General features: G+C 35.6%; 1 protein-coding gene across 2 annotated transcripts in view; it reads right to left on the bottom strand.

The window, feature by feature from the left end:
- The window catches only part of map3k1 (mitogen-activated protein kinase kinase kinase 1, E3 ubiquitin protein ligase), a 127,197-nt gene that overhangs the window by 15,764 nt on the left and 86,206 nt on the right, over positions 1-25,227 (bottom strand). For both annotated transcript variants that reach the window (XM_028805417.2, XM_028805418.2), the window contains exons 4-14: positions 24,200-24,400; positions 21,132-21,248; positions 20,335-20,483; positions 19,760-19,881; positions 19,445-19,526; positions 16,513-16,684; positions 14,014-14,304; positions 7,831-7,952; positions 7,514-7,605; positions 3,776-3,968; positions 165-1,446 (exon numbers count right to left, since the gene is read on the bottom strand). In XM_028805417.2, the coding sequence (XP_028661250.2) occupies positions 165-1,446; positions 3,776-3,968; positions 7,514-7,605; positions 7,831-7,952; positions 14,014-14,304; positions 16,513-16,684; positions 19,445-19,526; positions 19,760-19,881; positions 20,335-20,483; positions 21,132-21,248; positions 24,200-24,400 (2,823 nt within the window). The remainder of the gene's footprint in view (positions 1-164; positions 1,447-3,775; positions 3,969-7,513; positions 7,606-7,830; positions 7,953-14,013; positions 14,305-16,512; positions 16,685-19,444; positions 19,527-19,759; positions 19,882-20,334; positions 20,484-21,131; positions 21,249-24,199; positions 24,401-25,227) is intronic.

Raw genomic sequence — 25,227 nt, 5'->3', positions numbered from 1 at the left:
AAACAAAACTGTATGAAAATAAATCCTTAATTTCACGTATATGAAGATATAATTTTGCAACTTTTGTGGCTATAAAAAAGCTTTGATACATTAATTAATAGAAAAGTAACAAAAGAAAGTGGTTACAAATCTCACAATTAAAAAGAATAGAAAAGAAAACTTACATCACATTGAATGATAATCACATCCTCTCCTTTATCGACTTGAAGCTGAGGGATTGATGGTAGTGCATCCTGGGAGGCAGACATTGCCATAACAATTGCTAAGGCTTCCTCCTCTTCAGCTTCCATCTTTTCCTTACACTTCTGGTTCTGGTTCATATCGTCATTGTATGTGTTATCACTTTCAGTTTTTTCTGGAGAAAGAACTGCCACCTCTGACTTAAATGTTACTGTGCTGTCACAAGGTGCAATGGAAGCCTCTAGCAAATCTTCCATGCTTGAGTTCAGCTCAGCTGAGGTGTCTAGTCGAAGGTACTTCTCTTCCACAGGTGTAAACACCGAATCTTCACTGGGAATCTGGATGGTGGTACCACTACAGCTATTTTCACATCCTAATAGCTCTTTCAAGTCAAGCTTTAAATTGTTTTTAGTAGTTTCACACAGTGGCCTTCCTTTGTCATTTGACGGTCGAGAAGGCTTTGGTCTCTGTATCTGGTTGGAAGGCAGGGGTCTTGCTTGGGTGAAAACAGGAGACAACTTTTCAGGTTCTTTGCTTCCTAGGGGACACTTTTGACTCTGAACAGAAAATTTACGCTGGGTGCTGGGGGAGGAAGAGGAGGAGGGTAACTTTCCAGGTCCAAAACCCTGAGGTCTAACTTTTGCGTTTTCAGTTACAGGTAAATTAAGAGGGTTAGAAGAAGTAGGAGAAAGTATTGTTGGGAATGGTGTTGGGGAATGATTTGATGATGGAGAGTTCAGGCACTGACTTAATGGTCTGTTCCTTATCTGAATGGGCACCTTTGGCTGTTCAGCATTACTGCTTTGTGAAGGGAGTCCAACAGAAATACTCGCTAGTTTTTCTGCAATGTCCTCTGGATTGACACTTGCTGTAATACCATTAAGTCCTCTAGTTACTCTCCCTGGTAATTGTACAGTGTGGACCGGTGTATTGCTTACAGTGACATTTGGTGAATTGTGTGGGGCTGAGGGCTCAACAAAATCATTTTCTCTTCCATCTCCAGCATGCACGTCTGCCATTCCTAATTGGATGGCATCTATAATGTCCATTTCTTCTGCTATTGTCATCAGACGCCGGCGCATGCGTACATAATGTGTAGAACTTGTTGCGCTCAACATGTCCAAAAGTTTAACGAACACAGATGGCACTCTTGCGACCATCCTGGCAGCACTTAGGAACACCCTCCTTGAGAGCTTGCCAACCATTGAATGAGAGTTGTCAATTGAATGAAGTGCAAATCTCAAAAGTGATAACAGCTTTTGATACCTGTTAAAAAAGAAAACAGGAAGAAGTCAGTAATTTTCACCTTCCATAGAGTAAAGCCAAGCAAAATGACACCTTTTATTGGCTAACTAAAAAGATTACAATATGCAAGCTTTCAAGACAACTCAGGCCCCTTCTTCAGGATGTATCTTGCCTGAAGAAGGGGCCTGAGTTGCCTCGAAAGCTTGCATATTGTAATCTTTTTAGTTAGCCAATAAAAGGTGTAATTTTGCTTGGCTTTTCTCTACATTCATAATGGCTAACACGGTACAACACCCTAGTACCTTCCATAGAAAAAAAAAACCTTCAGTACCCTGCTTCTAAACTTTATGATGAAAATATTCTTTAGCACATTTTGAATCGTGATAGAACGTTTGAAATATTACATTATTTAACTAGTACGATGAATACAAATCACATAATTACACTTAAATTACAAAATTACCATCATGTACATACATTAAAAATACATTCTTTAGATTGTAATTGTTAGTAATACACAAAAAACAGATTCAATGGATTGTTTACAAAAATATTTTCATGCTATACTGAAGGTGAACAAAGTAGCAGAAACGCCTAACAATATTTTAATATCAATGACCTATTAAGGACTACGGCCAGGCACTTCCTTCAAAACAGCTTCAGTCCTTTTTGGAATGCTGTTGTACAAGTTCTGAACTGTTTGTAGTGGGATATTGGATCATTCTTCAAGAAGAAAAGCTTACAGTTCTTTGACAGATGAATGAGGTAGAACTCTACTTTGCATTCTACGCTCCAGAACCTGTTATCACAGTGTTTACAACAGATGTTTAGATCTGGTGACAGGCTAAACTCAGCAGATAATTATTTTCATCCTGGTGTTCAGGAAACCAATCATGAATTAGAATAGAAATAATGTATATATCCTGGAATAAGAGAACATCATGAGGAAACAGTATTTGCACCACAGGGTGTAACTGGTCTTGTAAAATAGCCTCAAATTTTCTATTATATGACCTATGAAGGGCAAGTCTCAGACCTAAGGACTTCCACAGGATGGCTGCTCATATCATTACAGAGCCCCTGCCAATCTTAACCATTAGGGGCAGACATTACGAGTTGACATTATTAGCCTTCTCCAAATGTAGATCCATACAGATGTTTGAAAAAAGGTCAGACATAACACACTAAACTATATTACTTTTTTCTGTTTCTCAAGGGTCCAAATTTTGTGTGCCTTACACCAGATTATGTGTGTTTACACACTGCCACGGGAACAAACAGTTTCCAAATGGCAGCCCTGCTATTAATGCCAGTTTTGTGAATTTCATGATGTATAGTTTTTATTCAGACTGTCTTTCAGAGATGTGGATTCAACTCCATGGCAATTTTTGAAGCTGTGCTGTTGTGGCATTGAACAAACCATACTGTGAAGTGTGACTCTATTCTTGTCAGTGAGGTTTCGCTTGTAGCCACTGTTCTTTTTTTAATGAAGTTTGTCCATAGTTGCCATAAGTTATTGCTACTTTTACGACTGAACCTCTTGATGCATAAAAAAAATCTGCAGATTTTGTGACCAATCCACCTATAACTTAGGGACTGACTACTGTATATGGAGGAGAGGTTTGGAGCCTGCACTGATATAGCGCATTGCCGCACCCACCACACGACAAACCACTTCTGGATCCCAATTTATGACCTAAGTGCAGCCGTACAATGGGTGATGCCTCAGCACCACACTAGTTCAAATGGAATAGAGCAATATGTTGTTTATTACATCGGCTGGAGTGCCAATCCTGCCACCAATACCCAAGTTTTCCCTGCAAGTTGGAGTACCTGCTTACAGGGATGGATACAGGTTAACATCATACCCAGGACGGAGCAATTGCAGGTTATTGCCTTGCTCAAGGGTCCAACAAAGTGGAATCACTTCTGGCATTTACAGGATTTGAACCAGCTATCTTCTGACTGCCTAGCCTCAGAGCCACTACTCTGCCTCTATGGCCTCTTTAGAGATCTGTTAGTTGCCTCATGTTGCTTTGAAAACTCATATCAGTGTGCTAATTGTCAGACCACTTTTATAGCTCAAACAAACTGTGAAAATGCAGTCAAGTTCATATGATTCACCTTTTTGATTTAGTTATGTCAAATTTTAACTCCTTTTTCATATAATGTTTCTGTTATTTTTTTTCAACCCTTTGCACAACTTACATTTGATACATTTTTTGATATATGCTGTGAACAGGAAACTTTCTTGAGAATTGAAACAAATATGTTCTGTATTAACTCATACATTTTACGTTAAGGTAATAGAGTACAAGAATATAAGGATCATTAAAAATCAGTAGAGTACCTTTCTGCTACAGGTTCTGGTTGATGGCATTCTCCATTTGAAACAATATGGGGATAGAATTCAGCAGGAAATTCAAGCAAAAGTCTATCAATAAGGCAAAGGCGACCCAACAAAGCCTGCCAGTTGTTGGCTTCTGTTTCAGTGCCGAGAATGCAATTTAAGACATAGTCCACTCCTCCAATACCAATGGACCCTGATAAGAACAGGGAATGAAACAAAAATACATGTTTTACATATAAAATAATGCTTTTTAGAGCAGATGTGATCTTCTTCAAAGTCTCACATTAGCACTCCACTCTATTTCAGGTACTACTATTGATAAGAGTCTATCACACCAAATTTTACAACAACTTCAAAATGCAAAAATAAATTAATAAATACCTTGCTGTAAACGTCTAACTTCTGTTGAAAAGACCAAAGTGTTTTACTCGGTTTGATAAATGTTTCAGCACATTAGTATTTTGGGTTAAAAATGAATGCTTTGAGTAAATGAACAGTGAATACATTTCAATATGTTGTTTTATCTTGGAGGATTTCTCTAGCACATAGACCATCTTAAATTAAACATAATGCTGCATCAAATAATAAAGACTGATGCTTCTGGCAGAAACCTTACATCATAAAACATAAAACAAAAAGAAATATCTATAGGATAGTTAGTTTCTTCACTATTCTATATACATTTAAGGGTCCCTTAATATTCATTAATCATTAGTGATAAGTGAAGCCCACAGAGGTTGCTTCACCATGAGTTTGGCAAAATCATGGAAATGCAATGAAGTCAATCAGGAAGGAGGAACTGAACTAGTTTTAAATAAATTATAATGGTGCAATTGTCTTGTAAGTGTCTCTGAGGGTTAGTGAAAAGTCTGCCAAATATGCTGGACCAATTATGGTGGCCAAATATGTGATCTGAGTTGTAAGGCAGCAGTGCTAACCACTGTGCCTCAAAACAACAAAAGACGCAGACAGAAGGAATACCACAAACACACAAAGTGGCCAAGCCACAAAGCGGCAGTGTTAAGACTGACTACTTCTGCTGTTTGATGCAGCTCCAGGAGCAGCTAGAACATCTGTTTTGTTTCTTATTTATCTGTGTAGATACTTTCATCATCAAGATGTTTTTATTCTTTCACAGTGTGCCCTGTGTTTGTTATTGCTTTAAAGCTTGTTTTATAGCTAGGCATGCATAATTAGCCATGTAGTGCTGCAAAGAGATCAGCCTTACATATCTGGTGACAGTACTCCTAATATTTTCATTATGGTCAGCTAATGTACCCTTCAAATGAATATACTGCAAGTGTTTTAGTTACTTTTTTTAAACATATTTGGGATGAAACTCCAGCAGTGCTTATCACCCTTTAAGGCTTTTGGATTCTTTATTACCTTTAAAAGTTCGCTGACAATCCACATACAGCAATTGAAGAGCCAGGTTTGGAGCTGAAACAATCTCAAATGGAAGAACGGGGTTTCTCTTTAGTGAAATACGTGCAGTTAAGAGTCTGGGGAGAATATCTTGCTGTACTGTCAAGCCTGATATTGCTTCCAAACCCCCCCACATGTGCTTGCCATCAAGCAATGATCTTACAGTAAGCATTTGTGAAAGTTCTACGTGTGGTTGCTCCAGCTATGTGATGTCACACTGGCCTCGTAAAAACATCATGGAGCACTTCGAAAAAATTGTTTGCCTAAGCCAGGAAATTATTTGTCAAACACAACATGTTCGCTGCAAAAAACACTTTGCCAAATTTCGCCAATTACAACTATTAGTCATTCTATCAGAGCTTACAACTGGTGGGTGGCTGGGGGAGTAGTGTGTATCAGTACTTAACGAAAAAATTAAAACAGAGCCACCCTTTCAGCAATCTGCCCTCAAAGTTTCCTACCTAGGTTAACCCCTTTAAAGCCAGGTGGCTGTTTTTTCTATCAAAAGTGGTTACTACATGTTTTAATATAAAATTATTTTCAATCCTATGGTTAGTGCTGCTGCCCTCTAGATATCTGGGTTGGCCTTGTCATTCTATGTGTGAAAAATGTATATTATCCACATCTGCATGAGTTTTCTACAGACACTTTAGATTCTTTTAACCAATTAAGAGTAAACTGGCCAAGTCTGATTGTATATGGCTACATGAACATAGATATACCCTGTGATGAGTGGTGTCTTATTGTGAATGGTTCCTGTCTTGCACCTCATGCTTTCAAAGACCTAGAACACTATAACGGGTAATAGGGGTCAGAAAATGGAAGAATGTATGAAAGTTTGGATGAAAAAGTAATTTAAACAAGTAATGGAAACTGAGGGTGACTGAAGCCCAACTTTATTTATTTAATTATATTAATGTAAAGTAAATTGTGGAAATATATTTTTTCTCTACATCAAGTGTATAATCAGAAACTTTGGATTTAAAAGTGTATTTAAAAGTAGTATTTAAATTTTAAATTTAAATTAAATTTTAGTATTTAAAAGTGAAGAAAGGAAAACAAAAACAATGTCTGTGCTGCAATAAACATTGATGGTATTATTTAAAGTAGCTGCAAACTAACCTAAAACCATGCTGAAAAAAACAGATCAATATAAATGAAAATGACTAAAGTAAAACAGAGGAATGAAGGGGGACAACTTTTAGTAACCAGATCAGATAACACTGGCATTAACTGACTCAGTGCAGAACTTATAGTATCTACCAGTGATATTAAACTAATGCCAAAACCTGTTTTTTGTGAGTTAAACACAGGCATTACCATTCAAAACTGCCAAAGACCGTCTCATTGTCAAGCAATATGAGAAGCTTGGGGAATACTTGTGCTTAATAAGCATAGAGAAGGCTTTATAAATTACTATGGTTAAAAGAACCATTATAAAACCTGTTTAATCTTCAAAAGAATTATTGGAAAGGCCAACTGGGTATTGTAAGATATTTAGCAAATTAGTACATCCAGCAAAACTACCAGAACAAGATAATTTAGAGACTTTTTTGATTTATTAAGAAAAAAACTTCATCCATCCATCTTCCAAACCCAATTAAGGGAAGCTGGAGACTATCCCAGCAGCCTACTGTTAGTAAAATGTGTCCATCAGAATGAATTGATACTGTGAGAAAGAACTGAATGTAAAATAACTTGTTATGGAGTGTGTGGACAACTTTAATGTAGAAATTCACAAATTTTAATATACTGTATAGGCCCCTTAAAACAAGTACCACAACCAGCATAGATAACTTATACTTTTTATGCCCACTGCCTGTAAAAATGTTTAATAGTTTTAGCTAACTACTCCCTCTCAAAAAAAGTCAATCAAAATCAAATCTCACATACTGTATTGTATAAACACACTCTGTCTCTTTCCATGGCTGTAATAGTTTAGGCAAACTGCAGAGTGAGAAAGTTATATTCTCTTAATTTATTTCAGCCATTAAAAATTAAATCACTTTTTTGTTTTTATTTTGAAATTTAGGAAGTAATAAAATATCAGTTTAAAATTTAAAATGTGGGTGTGACAAACGTGTCGAGTTGCACACGAGTCTGCTGTTTCCAGTTTCCTACCTGGAATTCCAAACCTTCCTTACACTTCTTGTGAATATGAAAGAATGCAGCTATGGAAATGTGTTTAGGAAAAAATATAAATTAAATGTAATGGAACTTGAATCTTAAGAAGGCTAATTTTATTTTAATACACAGTTTAAATGGTCAACACATATACTGTAACAAAGATCGTCTAACTGCTTTAAATCTTACCTGCTTTAAGGATTTCTCTGCCTACTGCCAGCTCTCCAGTCTGACCTTTGCACAATTCCAACAGAGTCGAAACAGAAAGCTGACTTGTACGACTAAAAGGAAAAAAGGTTACTAACATTTAGTTGGTAGAAAAAGAGGAAAATAGAAAGTTATTTATGGACATCAAATAGAAATTAAATAAATGTATATATTTTTGCCACTCTATAACAAAATTAAACCTTCAAGGATTTAAGACAAATACAAGGCAGAAATGTGATTTATTTGGTTTTGCACTGTTGTACAGATGTAATTATGTTTCCTAATTTGTATGTTAATACCTGTTTGCATCTGCACACTTCACCAATATAGTTTCTACCACAGGCCTGAGAAGTTGTTGCAACCTTGTCCTCTCCAAGAGAGAATGGCAGGGAGAGTAAACCAGCATGGCTCTTAATGTTTTCTAGAAATACAAGCAAAAAAAAAAAAAAAAAAACAATATTGTTATTTAAACCAGGACCATTTAAATGTGATGAAAAAGATTATATACCTTGCTAACCACATGTACCAGAATTTAAACTGGTTGAGGAAGAATTGTCCTCTGCAGAAAAACGGGTCAAAACACAAATTTAGATTAAAGCAGTTACTAATGATACAAAACAATGAACAGACAGACAGATACACACATACTGTTGTCTGAACACACACCAGAATGACTAAAAAAAAATAAAAACGTCTGTCATGGCACTCACAGTGACAGTGAGGCATTATGCAGGATTATTGGTGTTGGTATACAGGAGGCCCAGTAATGTTTCCTAACACACTTCTGCTAAATAATTTGTAGGCTAAAATCCTCAGTATTAGTGTGTCAAGGAGAAGATGTGCAACTTTGTTGATTATGGCACTCAGTTTTGTTTTAAATGCCTGCTTTGCTACTACCACGAGGGTGTCCAGAATGCATCCCATAACTGAATATGCACTTTTAATTGGCTTGTTGATTCAATTGTCCTCTCCTGAAGTGATGTTTAACAGCCCAGCACACAACAGCATAGAAATTCACATTGACTGTTACAGAGTTGTGGGTAGACATACCCTTCACATCTTCTACATTAAAGGAAAACACTCTCCTAAGAAAAAAGAACCTGCTGTGCCTTTTTTATATAGTTCCTCTGTGTTCTGAGACCAGCCCAACCAGTCATTGACGTGGACCCTCAAGTACTTGTAGAAGTGCACCACAACTACATCCACTCCTTGAATAGTGACTGGACATAGTGGCTCTTTGGTGCGGTGAAAGTCAATAAACAGTCCCATGATTTTGTTGATGTTATGTTGCAGACGATTATTTTTGCACCACAGAACAATGTTCTCCACTTAACTCCTATACTCTGTATCATCCTTCTTATCAATACACCGCATTTATTCAAGTGGCATGAACTCGTGTTACATTTATAGTCTGATGTGCACAGATTGAAGAGAAATGGAGACAGGATTGTTCCTTGGGATTTTCTGGTACTGCTTGCATCCTAATTCATCATGTGAAAAGGAATTTAATAAAAATTGCACAAGACTTAAGAAATAAGAAGAAAAAGACAACAAACACTTCCTTGCCAAAAATCAAGGGTCTTATTAGTAGGACTCAAACTTAAGTGGGCCACATGTGGCAACAAAATAATTACTGTTGTCAGGAAATGTCAAGTTGGGAGATGTAATCAAGAGAGCTAAATGTTAAAATACTTTGCTAAGAATCTTGTTACACAAATGTTAAATGTCAAGTATTCCTACTTCTAGATCACTACTACACTTGCACATTAAAAGGTTTGAAAAGGAAAATATTCAAAATATGTTTTGTATTTAACCAATTTATTCTTCTTTTAAAACTTACAATAGCTTGTTCTTTTGAAATCTGAATTTTTTAAAATGTCCCTTTCAAGCTATTCAAGTTCAAAAAGTTATTTGCTCTCTAACAACAATCCTAGCAGGATATTTATAGAATGAAAATATCTTGCTTCTTTATCAAAGCGGAACAATAAGCCAACATAAAACCCTCTGTATTACACATGCCTTAAAAGCAAAACGGACAATGCATTTTTTGTCCTTAATAAATGCAAACCTCTCTAAACAAAATGCCAAAGGCAAATGTCAATTTTCTAATGGAATGAATTCAAAAGCCCAGTACAATTTTCTTTACTGAGAAATAATTACTTGAAAAAACCTATTCTGCTTTCTCTGCTTGGATGTTATTTCTTTAAAGCATAGTGACCATAGCTTTAGTTTATCTTTGGACATCAAGAATGCACCAGTCATATCTCAAGGGCCTCCTTTTGTTAAAAACATTTCGGAGAAACTTGTTGTACATTGGTATTTATATAAGTCCAATTCAGTAATATTATGTGAAATGATCTACTTGAGATGGGTTTCTGTGTGCATCTGTCTTTATCATTTGGTTAAACATATGGTACAAAAGACAATCCCATTTAAGATTTTACAGGTTTACATTGTTGGATATATCTGGATTATATTTTGCTTAGTCCTTACCATGACCTTATTTGGCCAATAACACTCAGCAACTATTCTTTGTTATGTATTCAACAAGAAAACTGGCTAACGTTCTGCATTCTTCTGTGAAAAATTAAATACACCCTAATTGTATCATCACAATTAAAGACATAATTTGAAGTTGGGTTCAAATGAGTAAATGATTCCATGTGTATGAAAATAATCATAATGTGCTATTATATTCACAAAACTGACAAATGTAATTCAAGGTTGTGGGGGCCTTGCAGAATCAAATCAAAGGCAGGAACCAAAGCTAGACAAGATGAGAGATGATTGCAGGGCCTACTAACATGGGTCCAACTTCAAAATTACAATCTAACAAAGAAATCTTTAGGATGTGTTTGGAAACTGCAGTAACTGCAGGAAAATTCACATAGATACAGAAAGAATGTCCAAACTTCACACAGTTAGTAAACCTCCGATGCTGGGACCCGGAGGCTTAAGCACTAATTACTGTGGCCACCCCTGCTTGGTACAGAACAAGATCATTTGATAATTATGAACAGAATTTTGATGGCCAGCAAATGAAGTACTATAATATAATATACAATGTGTTGATGACACAGAGATATGCAGAGATAATTAAAACATTTTATTTAAGGTACACTGAAATTAAAAGGTTAGAGAGAATAAATGGGCCTGGACTTACAAACAGGGGGGTAGTGGTGGCTCTAAGGCTAGGGATCCACGCCGGCGATTGGAAGGTTACCAGTTCGAATCCTGTAAACGCCAGAAGTGACTCTACTCCATTGGGCCCTTGAGCAAGGCCCTTAACCTGCAATTGCTTCATCCTGGGTATGAAATTAATCTGCATCCAGGCCTGGCAAGCAGGTCCTCTAACTTACAGGGAAAACGTGAGGGTTGGTGGCAGGATTGGTACTCCAGCCACCGGAAAAAACCTCACACTACTCTAGTATGGTGCTGAGGTGTCACCTGTTGTACTCAGGTCCCAATTCAGGTGGTTCGTTGTGTGGTGGGTGCGGCAACATGCTATTAGTGCATGCTCCCAACCTGTACCTAACTTACAAACAGGTATTGAAAGATATATCCAGAAGAAAAGCAACAAATCGTACTTAGCATCTGCTGATAATTGTGTAATTAGGTTTTATAACAGAAAAAAGGTGGCCATTAGAATATCTGTACTAGACTGATGTTATATAGGGCATGGGCAGAAACAGAATTACAAATTAGTGTGGTTTTAAAAATTATTTTTTATCTGAGAGGAAGCCAGCGAAGGTAACCCAAACGTGGAGAAATCTGAACACAAAGTTTGGTTTGGCCCATAACTATGTCAGCGGTGTTTGTAACCTGTTAATATTTCATGCATGAAAGCCATTAAAAATAGAAGTGATAAAACCAAGGAAAAGAACACCTCTAAGAAACTTTGAGTTTTAGTCTAAAGCAATCGGGTTTTGATAACCGATCATGTGAAATTCAAAACAAAATGTTCGAAGCTAAAGGAAAACATAATCATTGTTACTGCTCTTGTTCTGGAAAGGTATTAAAGCAATTTCCAAGCAACATGAAGTTCTTCATCTCTTTAAGAACAACACAGATATACAGTTTAAGATTGTAAGGGAGCACCTGAATGAAAATGAAACTTCTAGAATAATCCTTTCACATCAATCAAACACACTCATGTTGGGGGATCGTGTTAGACTGGGCCTGCTGTACTTCCTCAGGACCTGGACATGGAGGATTTTACAATTTCCAAACCATTTTAAATAATTCTAGAGAAACTTTGAGACCATGTCTCCTACAGCTAAATCTGAATTAAAAATGGATAATACAAATCTGAAAGGGGAAGACTGAAAAAGAAAAAAAAAAGATAAAAGTATGTGATTTTGGAATAACCACGTATAAATCCATACATAATTAGGAGTTGTAAGAGCCATTTTCCTTGTTCTATAAGATTCATGAATGTTTATTAGATGACAATGCATAAACTATGGAAGGTTCCTATAACCCCCGTGAATAGAATCGTTTTGGTATGTTCTTGCCATTTCTAATAGCTTGGAGTAAACATTATTCGACAGTGAGTTAGTGTCAGCCTTGCCTTGTATAAGGTGTAGAGGCATACGGTTTTTAACCTTGATTGCACGTCACTGTGCCTGGGCACTTGCCTATGTGCCAACTGGCTTACGAGCCTTTAGAGTGCGTGAAGTAAATATGCACTTAACAGCACTTAATTTATGTGTTGTGCCGTACGTAAAGCGTACAGAAGAAGAACCTTTAAGTAGGAAAGAAGAAATTAAGAACCTTTAAGTAGGACAGAAGAAATTAAGAACCTTTAAGTAGGACAGAAGAAATTAAGAACCTTTAAGTAGGAAAGAAGAAATTAAGGAAAGAAGAAATTAAGAACCTTTAAGTATAAAAATACTAAAGTCTTTCAAGAAAAGCTAAGTTTATAGAAGATTCATTTTTCCCTTTTTTTGCCTTTTATTCTACGTGTGTAAATATTTTTTCTTTTATTCTTGTTTGGATCATTCGCTTTTAACTTTCACTAAAAAACCTTTAAAACAAACTCTTGGACTCTGTGAATTCTTTTGACATGCGTCTTACCCGTGCCTGATGACACCTTATATTTTTTGCAGCTACAGAAGTGTTGATGTAAGAACTAGAGAGAGCAGGACTGCATTCAATAAAGTTGTCAAATATTAAATAGTTCAAATAGTTCTGTAAGGAAGAAAGGCCTACAGTTCTACTTAGGTCTCATTAGAGACCAATTAAAGGCTGACATATACTATACAATTTTAGCCTGAATTTTCTGCTTCTGATTGGTTTTTCATATCAGCACAAAATGTGAGAAAGTCATAAATATTGTAAAATACTCACAAAATATACTGTATGTTCTGTATGTTACTGTATGTTGAATTTGTCAGGTGTGAGAGAATAATATGCAAGGCAACTCTGCATAAAATCAGGAAGTGGCTGAATATTTATATTTTTTGTAATCATGGCTACAAAACATTTGTGGACACACAAGAAGGAGGACAGACTGGTTGAGCTGTGGCATGAAAGTCATCAACTATATATTTCTTTTGAGCAGCATCTTTATGACCTTCAACATCTTTCTCATGATTTTGTATAAAAACAGATATATAGCAAATTAATAGATCATTTTTCATAGTGTCTAATTGTGTAGGTACCTTAATGTCTCAACCAATGGCCTTGCCATGCAATTGCTCATATTTCTGCGTCTGTAAAATGTGTATTTCTGCTCAGATAGTAATGCAAATGATTCATTAATTGTAAGAAGGCATCCAATGATGTAACACATAAGAAAATCATATAATGTATGCCTCACCTTCTTTAAGGAAATCAATTCACACACAAATATTGGATCATAACAAACTAATGACAATTAGATTGTCTGTTGCTGATTAGGTTGCTGTTATATATAGTTAGGACTTAGTGAGGTTCAAATGTATCTAAATATGTTAAACCACATAATCGTAAGGGGGGTGTTTTTTCTTCTACACCACATTGTATCAGAGGTGTATTAAGGCAATGGGGACCAAGTTAAAAAGTTTAAAATGACTAGTTTTATTTTACATTTCTAAAACTGCATTTTGCTTGTTCAGTATGACCTAGGACTCATTGCACATACATAACAAATTCATTTTTGGTAGCAGTTCAATCAAAGCAACATAAACTCTTTTTATAATTCATTGAGCATTATTATCGCCGTGTAAACCTTTTCAAGGTATAAGATGTAATTAATAATTATAACGCAATCTGCATTCAATGTGTTAGGGTTACAATCATGTAGACATTGTGTGGCTAACATATTGTATGCCAAGGCTACATATTGGCACACACTTGTGCCCAACAGCTATGAAAGTTTACTATAGTCAATTCTACTTTGAGTCAAAACCAGAAAAAGTAATAAATTTAGCATTATTAAAAGTGACGATTGAACATTTCAGTCAGAAAAAAAATGATAACCTCATGTAAGATAAACTTACCAGTGCAGCAACATACACTTTGTACACTGGGTCAGCACACACCATTGACAGCACACTGCAGCAGGATTCTACTACCACGTCTCCCGAGATTTCAGGCTGAGATGACCCGCTAGCTCCTGCAAATGCTCCAGCAACAAATGAGCTTCCATTATTAAAGGATGAGTTTCCAGTCCGTTCACCATTTGCTAACAGTAAGGCACCACTGACATCATGTGAAAGGCGCCGTAGAGCCATCTCTCGAATATTCCAGTTCCGGGAAAAGAGGCAACCAACAAGCTCCATTCCGAAAACCTTAACAAAATTAAGAAAAAATAATTTACACAAATATAGACATATATTATTATATATACAGATTTCATATGCACTCATTGGCCATTTTTTAGGCATGCCTATCTACCTGCCTGTCTATCTTCTGCCTTCATGAACTGACACATGGTATTCTCAGAGATGCCCTTGTACACATCGCTGTTGCTTTCTGCTAGTTTAAATAAGTTTAGCTATTATCTTCTGTCCTCTCTCATTAACACAGCACTTGGCCCACAGAACCACTGCTAATTGGATGTTTTTGTTTATCACACATTTGACTGCAAAGTCTAGACACTGAAGTGCATGAAAATCTGAGATGGGCATCTGTTTCTGAGATGCTTGAACCAGCAAATCTAGCACCAATAATCACAACACTGTCAAAGTCACTTATATCTTGTACAGCATGTTCATTCGAATGTTTAAGTGAATTACAATTAGACTTTTTAACCACTTCTGCAAGACATATACGAGGCGAAACACAAAAATAACCGGATTGGTAAAAAAAAAAAAAAAATGTATTGATGAATTACAGCATTCTAAACATTGTCACCTTTTATATACTCCCCCTCCCGATCTCTACACTGCTCCATACATATCTTCCATTAATTGAAACAGTGCTGGAAGTCTTCTTGCTGGAGGCTCTTCAACAGGCTTGCCACTTTTGCCTTCACGTCATCCATTGAAAAAAATGTGTTCTCTTCAGGTCACTTTTGATTTTTGGGAACAAGTAAAAATCACAGGGAGCTAAATCAGGTGAATAGGGAGGATGATTGAGGACAGGAATGTTTTTGTCAGTCAAATACTGCTTTACAGAAAAAGAGAAAATTTGCGAGAAATTTGATGTTGATTCTCTGTTTGATTTTTTCACCTGATATTATCGTGGCAACTCATGTAGCAATTGTTGTGCACCTAGCCGGTTGGAGGTTTTAGAGGGTGTGAAGGAGGGGATATAGTTCTATGATTCATGTGCGGTTTTCCAGGAAAGCCCCAAGCCCAGTCTGGTTATTTTTGTGTGTCACCTTGTATAATGTATACTAATCTGCAGCACCCCAATAGCTATTTAGGTTAGCGAGTAGATAGATAGATAGATAGATAGATAGATAGATAGATAGATAGATAGATAGATAGATAGATAGATAGATAGATAGATAGATAGATAGATAGATAGATAGATAGATAGATAGATAGATAGATAGATAGATAGATAGATAGGATAATTTATAAGGAACTATTCAGAGGGAAATTGGAAGGGAAATTATTTTTAATAATTTCATAGAAGACTTGGAGGCCCTGTCTCAAAGATGAAAAAAGCGTCTTTGCTATCATTTTAACGGCCCAGGTTTGTGTGCAGATTATTATTATTAATAATTCACTTTCTCAGTCACATAAATGTAAAAGATATCTGATGGAGATAAAAATAAAAGAAAGGAAATAAGTGGCGCTAAACAAGGGAAGGAAATCTATTGTCTCCTACAGATGCGCTAATAAGAGTGGCACAAACTTAAGAGTGGCACAAAAATGGTGTTTTTACTGTCTCAGCTCATAAGGTGTCCTCCCAAAGCAGGAACTGCATGACCCATCAATACAATGGCCTCACTGTGAGGATACTTTCACCTCTGGGTTTCAGCAATTACATAAGTAGAGGTAGAATGGCATTAAGTTGGCAATGGAGAAACCATTTACTGAAAAATGAAACATCCAATTGAATAATTGAAAAGGTCCTCTACAAGCTATTGAGGTAGGTGGTGGTTGGCCAGACACAGTGTATCCTGAAAATGAAAACAGTACCTTGGAAGAAAATTCCCAAACAGGACTGCTTCCCCTGACAGTTGGCAAACAAAAAACTCTCACTTAGGACAGCTGGTATCTGTTTCCTGTTTAAACAGGACAGGAGAGTCAACGTTTCCTTTAAGCCAGAGGATAAAGGCAGAGGGCAATGCTAGAGGTTTTATACTGTATATGGCATACTTGCTGTTCGGTTTGATCCCTTTGAACCAAAAGGGCCACACTTTATTTTGCTGTTTGGTTGTCCAACACTTTGAGTTGTTCAGGTTTATTTCTTCCTTGTGTTTTCTTAAAATACATCTCTTTATTTTAAAGTCCATTAACTCTTTTTTTATTGTAATCTGGGCCCCAATGTCCCCCCTAAACTTTCTTTATCGTATACATGACACACAAATAGAAGCTGTTTACCTTAATCCAAGGCTCTGCTAGCTCTTTATACGTGACTGGAATTTGCTGCACACCATAATGTGGCAAGTTGAAATCGCTGTCCTGTTGTCGCCTCTGTACATCCATCTGAGGTGGCTGATTCAGCTGTGGTTGAGCTCGACCTGGAGAGGCATCTATAGGGATTTCATGGCTGCTGCAAATTTTGCAAGAAAATCTTATTAACATTATGAACACTTTAGTTAGACTTTCAAAGCTAAAATGGGTAGAAAAAAAAAGAAAGGCCAGGTTACAAAAGCTACAGTATATAGCAAGCATTTGAAGCATTTTGAAACCATACATACTATATAAGTCAGGCATTTGAAATATGAAAATCTCTTTAAAAAGTCCTTCATCAATACCTGCCATTGTACAAGACAAGACTTTTGCATCTGTGCACGTATGAGAAGCAATTTTTGTACTGTACATTGACTGCTAATCTGATATAAAGAGCTATTTTGAAGATCACAATTGTAGTGTAGGAATTCTGGTGCATATAAAAGATGAAAGGTCCTTCTACCATGCATTTCTGCAAGTGGCCCTGGGACACATTTTATACAAGATGGATGGACATCCCACAGGCAGAATAAGGAATTGGGGGCCATTTTCAGAGCTGATAAAAATGCATTTCATTGTAGCTGTAAATAAACCTATTTTTTCTGTATGCTGCATCTTTCCCAATAAAGCAATTTCTTTGGATATTTCTGTCATTGCTTAACAACTTTTGTAAGTGGTGCGCTACACAAACTCCCACTGAATTTTGTCTGCTTCAACCACAGACAAGACAACAATAAGAAAAGAAAGCAAAGGTATTATCATTTTCATTATGTGGCAAGCACAGTGAAAAGATTTACTTCCAAATGGCTAGACACTTCTGCATAACTCCCAACTATAAGAAGGCGGACAGATGTAGTGAAACAGCCTTCAAAAGCCCCCACACAATATATAGTGTGTGTCTTCAATAAATTGAATCCTTTTCTTGATAAATGAGCATGTACTGTAAAACAAAATTTCCTGCTGGTCCAGAGTCCAACAGGAAAATTCTGGCAGTTGCAGCATTACACAGAGAAAATTTCTGAAATTTATTGGCACCATGCAGTTAAAAGGTAGTAGTGATGGGCACATTTTCTATGATCATCACAATAAAACGACTAAAAGTCAGGTCACTCTTTGAAGGGATTTCTAAGGAGGTTCTTTGTGCTTCAGGAGAATTTCATATGACATCTGAGGGCACCTTATAATTGTTGACTTTATGACACATCATACGGATGTTGCATTTGTTGCTCTTCTGGCCCTACATTATATTATTTTAACAATTAACATACTATTACTGCTTGTAATATAGAGTAGCATGATTGATGCCAACAATGCAAATTTTCCATATAAACAATTAGTATTGAACTTGCCAGCATTGTGAATATTAAGGAATTATTTAATTTGTATAGTAAATATAAAATGGCCATTCAGGTGTTATAACTTTGATAAACCCCAGTGATGCCTTCAAGCCATCTGCTGCAAGAAATGAAAGGAAATAGATATCTTCGGAAATATGTTTGATAATGAAGATGGACAGAGCTTATACATTATTGAGCATCATATGATAAGTATACTTTGATGACTCCTTTCAGCTCTCCCTTCAGCTCTCTGTAGCCGTTTACTTTTTAACTGTTTAACGTGAAAATTATGATGGACTAAAATGAGCTTTTTTCTGATTTTTACCTTTTTAGTATTTACATTAACATATATAGTACTTACATGTGGCTTAGTGGCTATGGCCATTTACTTAACCCCACCCTCAACTCTGCAAGATGCTGCATGAATTATTTAAATTGCTTGTGTTCAAACTATCAAGAAAATATGGAAACAATTTTAAAATAGCTCAATACTTGAAAAGTGTGAACGATGGTAATCATTAATATCTGCTACGTAAAATAAAACTTATTTGTGTAAATGATGAATCCTTTATATAGTATGTATAAGCAACTTAACATGAGTGGCCTAGAGATTATGAGTACAAGTGCTGGCCTTTGAAATTGTTCAAAATGTGGTATAGTTCCTTATTATTACTTCTGGGTGCACATTAATTTCTCATGTACATTCAGATTTTTCAGCATCATTAAGGCAGTTCCTGCTGTAATCTTTAACCCCAAAACATTTTTGTTATTTACACACAATTTGCAGTTGTTAGAAAAAGATCAGGGTCACTGGGTAGATGAAAGCTTTTACAGATGGTGCCCTTAGACCTTGGAGCTGCTCATTGTTATGCTTAGTTGGATTTTATTTATTTGTTCAGTTGTTCAAGCAATGCATGGGATAGTGATTAGAGTTTATGCTTCATCTATGTTGTTTCTGGGGCTGCACGGATTCTCCATATCATACTTTCATGCTTTAAATATACTTTTAAATGGTCTGCATTCTGCACCTCCCTGGGAAAAGCTTTTATCTTCAGAAGTTTGATTTTACGGCTTTCTTTAACATGCACTGTCAACCATAAATTTTCCTGAGTCTATGCCATTCTAATCTTAAGGGGGTAAACAGGGTGCCATAGCATCTAATATTTGCGAATTGAATAAAGGAAAAGCTTAAACTAACACAGCTGGTGTCCTGTAATTAACTTTATTGTCTGATGTTCAGTCTCTGGCTTAAAGAACAGGGAACAAGACAGAAACTGGCATCTAATTAACTTAATCTCAGCAGTAAGACAAAAGCAATATCAATTTTAAAGAAATCTGTTGAGAAACATGCAACATGCAATTTAGAAAGTTAGTAATTAAATGAAAAAAACAGCACCCGGGAACAGGAAAATTACACAAGTCTTTCAATATTCTTGGAAATCATATTTTATATTTACTAAATTCACAAAGTAAAGGTAATATAATGACATATAAGCATTTTCCAAGTGTAAAAATTAGCCTACCTGTAAAAATCATGAGATTTCCACTTTGCTCTGCAAAGAGGACAAATGAGTGGTTCACGGTTCCTTCTACATTCTTCTGCCCCTAAAAGCAACATTAAATTATAAGTATATCTTGCTATGTGGTTCAGAACACGTATTTGTTCTGTTTCAGCATCTATTTTAATTTAGTACGGTTCAATGTGAAAGAGAATGCTACACTCTGAGAAGGGAAGCAATCCTTTCTCATGCATGGTTTTAAGCATCCATTAAAGATTTTTGAGATTAAAACAATTTACTTTATCTAACCCTAAGACAAAAGAATTACAAACAACATACAAATAGACATGCAGTGGTGATGTAATTTGTTCCTGCATCCTTCTTCACACACAGTCAGGCTTTCCTCATCAAGCATGTCTAGCAAACAAATTGGACACATTTGTTCCTCTTCATCCTTCAAGCTGAAAATTAGAGAGAAATATTAGAAACATTATAAAAATATGAATTATAATAAAGTATATGTGCAAAAGTGTAACTCAGTACTGGTGTTTTTATTTATAAACTCATTAGATGATATTATCAGATCACAAGGTTGAACTGTCTACTGGTAAAATCAGTTAAGTCAGTAAGAACAAATCTAGGTGACAAAAACTAATAATATGACAAATAAACATTGTGGATTAAAGGATGGACACATTAATTTTATAAAGTAATGGAGAAGTGGTGAGGATTGACAGACACCATCAAAAAACAAAAACATAAGATTGGTGGTATCAAGTATGGGGTTTCACATTTAAAATGATAGGTAAAACCTAATTCTTCCATTCATTAGTTATTTTCAGTTTAAAGTGTATGAGAATAGAAATGCAATTAGAGATTGGCTAATTCACCCCGATATCAGTAAAAAAATGTACCTGTTCTCATTGCTGGATGTGGAAGTGCTGGATGAAGATGACGTGTGGGAATTTGACATGCGAGACACAAACTTCTGGATTGTATTGCGAGAGGGAGCTTTGATCCGTGAACTTCGTCGATTATGATACTTTTGAAACAGACTCTCGACCTGTCCAATTAGAACAAATTGTCACTGCTTTGAGAATAAGATGTGGATTATTTTCTGTATATTTTACAATTTAATTCTGCATGCTGAAACATCCCGCCCAAATCAATATATATTTATTTTTACAAAGAAATGTGTGACTGAGTCAGGGAGGTATCTCTGTTAAATAATTAGATAATGATAACAACAGCAAACACGTAATTTTCTATTCACTGCATATAAATTTCATTTCTTCTTTTCTACTTTCTAGCCAATCTGGTTAACATTTATATTATCACTTTGTGACAAACAGACTAAGCTCACCACTATTGGTTAAAAAAGAATTACACTTCACTTTCTGCTCTTTGTTGGTAGAAGTAGTTCTGGATTTATTCTCCGTGACAAAGAAATAGGATTACATAGATTAGAAGACAGATGGATGAGTGGGGAAAATGTGGCAAATATCACTAATTCAACATATGATGAAATGTAACAGAGAAACAACCTACATCAGTTGATCGACAAGATTTGGCAACTTCTAATTTGTACTTCAACTGTGAATTGACATGAATCAAGCTCAAAATTGATCAAAAACAATTTGGGACATTTATTGAACTGCAAGATTGTGCACAGATTGTAATGGCAATCTTTAAATGCAGGGTTATTTTATACCTCAAAGTTTTTTAGAGTTTTTCTCCAAAGCATTGGGTCTGATGGTTCCAGTTGGAAAACCCTTAACATCACGAAGAGAACATGGATGCAGAAGGTTCCTCGAGCACAACTGCAAGTCTGTAATAAGAAATGAAATAATTAATTACCAAACCATTACTGGCAGGGTTGAGTGCTGTGCAGACCTGAAGGCAGGAGTTTTTCTTCCAATCAGAAGTTAATGCTTGTTGGTTGCCTAAGTCTGCTTCTTGCTTGTGCAAGCAACATATTCATGCAAACTTGCACTGAAAGTTCGAATGTGCAGGGTGGCAAGGTGGTGCAGTGAAAAAGCACAGAGCTCCCATGGACCCGACTGAAGCGTTGTTTGTGTGCATTTTTTTATGTTCTCCGTACATTCAGGAACGTTTTTTCTCCTATCCCAAAGATGTGCATGCTAGGTTAACTGGCATAGTACAAGCGAGTCTGGATGTGTGAGTGTAATAAATTGGCATTTTACTCAGAACAACTTTCAGTGTTGCACCCAATGAAAATTGTGGGTTTAGAAAATTAATAGAATAACGTACAGCACAGTTTGTATTTCAGAAAAAGCTATTGTGCCTGAGTTTTCAGGAGTTTGAATCCACTAGACTAAATGCCATATCTTCCAGTTCATTTTTTAGTTTAATTTTTGTTTTATTGGGGATTGGCACTGCAGTAAAGGATATTGGTTCCTATAGCTTTAGACTTTTTTTTTTTTACTAACTAAATTGCCACTGTCAACAAGAAATGACACTGAAGTCTGAAATTTGGTTGAAAATAAAAATTTACGTTGTGTGTTGACTGTTTTTGTAATTTTTTCATATTTGAAAGCATTCAGTATTCATTTAATTTCTTGTGTTAGAATAAAAATCTAATGTTCAAAATAAGCAATTTGCAATTTTAGCGCTTTCTGCTAGAGGACAATATATTTTCTCTCTACCAAAAATATATGCATGTCTAATGATAGATTTGAGATAATGTGAATTTGCTCTCCCATGTCCACATCAGCAATAAAGAGATTCAGTGCCTCCTAAGAAATTCAATGTAGTTATTGACAGAATTATAGCAATACATTACTGAGGACATTAAGACAACAATATACAATGCAAACTTTCCTACTATTGCAAACAATTTTGTTTTACCGTGCATTATGAAAGCAAGTACAATGTTCTGTAACCTCGCATTAATAAAGCAATACATCTACTATATAATAAAGCTAAGGTGTGTGTGTGTTTAGTTCCTCCAAGCAATCTGGTTGGTCAATTTGGCTTGGGTGACGCGATCAAAAGAGTAAGTGCGAGAATGAGACACAAAGTGGAATAAAGGTGTAGACGGTATGCTCACATTCAAAGATGAAAAGCATAAAAGCGGGCAGGAGGCAAGCAAGGAGTCAGAGAAGCAGGCTTCATGAGAACATGCTTAAGAAAGGGAGTGTGGTCAAAGAGAGGTTCAGACACACGAGAATACAGAGGAAAGGCACTGAAGGTACATGTAAGACAAGAGATATCAAATAGTTTTTAATTTATTCCATTTCCCGTCTTTGACAGGTAGTGTGGCCAGTACCTTAATAAGAAGTCATATATATTAACTTTATATATAACACAGAGTGCATGCCATGCACATGCTGTCCCACTTTTGTAACCATTGGCCCTGGTATTTAAAAAAAATGTAGCAGATCTTACTTGTTTTACTTTTATAATATACATGTATTTAAAATTATGTATACATTTTGTGTTTAAAATGGTAACATAACATAATATTGTCAAACATAATCAAAGTTTAGGACAGTGGTTAGGTATGTGTATAATTTTTTTTGTGATGAGCTTATTAGTATTGCTCATTTTTTCATTTCCCACAGTGCCACAATATATTTGCTTTATACACAATCATGCAGATTTTCAAAACCACCATACCTGTCAACAGTATTTTACTGTTTTCAGTTGTATTCTTGTGTGCTTTATAAATTGCCTTCTGAAGGTGGGAATAATACTATATACTGTATAATTAAGTTTGAAAGATGTTTATACTCAGTTTTATTTTAAAACTTTGTTTTAAGTGGACAGCTCGACTAGTAAGTAAGGGTCAGCTTTGTAATAACTGTAATAACATAAGTCCATTTTTTCATAAGATCTAAAAGTAAAATACATGTACAATAATTTTGACCAGTACAGTAGTGCAGCGGTTTGTACTGCTGCTTTCCAAATACAGCATTCTATGTTTGAATCTGATCCCTGTTTGCTGTCTGTGTGGAAATAGAACTTTCCCTATATCTGCATGCATTTCTCTTCCACATTCCAAAAACATGCAGGCTTAAATATATGTGTGAGTTTGTCATGTAGCTCACTGATGCCCTGTTAAGGGTCGGTTCCTCCACTGCATCTGATGCTGTAAGGGTTGGCTCTGCATCCCCACAACAATAAATTGAATTAGGCAAGTTTATCAGTTATGTTATCTATAAATAACCTAACAACAAATTAATACAAAATGAAGATTATGCATACATCATATATTAAAAACAATATTTTTAAAGAAAATACCATGGAAAAAAACTTCTTAATAATAATAATAATAATTCATTACTTATTGAATATGTTTACTTATGATTTGTTATCATGCAAATTGTAATATTTTTCTAGTACAGGCAAAAGCTTTCACATTTCAATAAATTGCATTGCCTAGTCAAAGCTGCTTGAAACATCTGAGGTAAATATTGCTGTTTTCAGAATAATTGTTATTCGTGGAAAATTTCACATTTTTACAAAGACATTCTGGAAAACAATTGGAAAATACCAGCAAGCTACACAAAGCACAAACTGATTTGACTTCAAACATTAATGCCCAGCTTGAATTCAAGGAATTGAAAACCAGACAAATATCTAAATTAACAAGAAATTAAAACAAAAAGGTATGCATTTAACTGGACCACATAGCTAGGGCTTCTTGCACACTCGTAAATAAGGTTTTGTGACACTTAGGATTTCCTGCTTTTAACTGGATGGTAAAAATCTGTCAAAATTATGGAGGAATTTCAGCAGATCTTAAAGTATGATTACCTGTGGACCAATGAATACCCGGTATTTGTTATCTGGACTGTCGCCCCCTATAAGAAAGGAGTTGGGTCCAATTTGCTGCAACAAATACAGTCTTGCTCTCATCACTTTGTTGACTCTTCGGTTTGTTTCTTCTGGGCTATAAGGAGAGAAGCCATCTGGAGAGGGTGCTCTTCGTGGTGGAGTTATACGTCCACTTTGAAACTATATTAAAACAAAAAAGGTGCTCTATTACCACTGCATTTTTTTTATACATGCTTTTTCAAATTTTAATAAGAGGTTGTAGTTGAAAAAATAAAAATGCTTTCAATTGCAAAATACCTTCTTTAAATGCTTTGTCCAGCAAGTAGCAGAACCACACATAGTACTAACAAAACTTTTAAAAGTTACATTTTTATAAAATACTGTATATGCAGTGCTCACTCATACATGTAATATATATATATATATATATATATATATATATATATATATATATATATACTGTATAATACTACTGTATATATATATATATATATATATATATATATATATATATATATATATATATATATATACACACACACACGCATGCACGCACTTACACACACCCACCATATATGTTCACATGGTAACTGTAAATGTTAACATCATAACAATACTTGAAGGCTTAGATAGGGTATTCCAGGAAAGGGCTTATCAGTTACATTCTAGTTCACTCACCCCTTCATTTATTTAGTTAAATAAACACACTTCATACACTGTTTAACTCAGCTAACTGAAATACAGGCTGATATTCATTATTTTTATTGAACCATATGACAAAATTGTCATTCAGATTAATAATGTATAACCACATTTTTATCTAAACAACCACAGGAACATTCTTCTCACTCATCCACTTTCTGAAAAGCTTAATCCTTTTCAGGGGCTCAGTATATTCAGCACAATGAATGGTTATCACAACAGTACTGCAATTTTGACATGTACTCAGAAAGGGGTGTTTTCATTGTGGATGAGCAGCTTGCCCTAAAATGAGGAACTGCTGATTA

The sequence above is a fragment of the Erpetoichthys calabaricus genome, chromosome 7 (assembly GCF_900747795.2).
Source record: "Erpetoichthys calabaricus chromosome 7, fErpCal1.3, whole genome shotgun sequence".
Lineage (NCBI taxonomy): Eukaryota > Metazoa > Chordata > Cladistia > Polypteriformes > Polypteridae > Erpetoichthys > Erpetoichthys calabaricus.
Note: the sequence above shows the minus strand (reverse complement) of the source record. Positions and strands in the feature narration are given on the sequence as shown.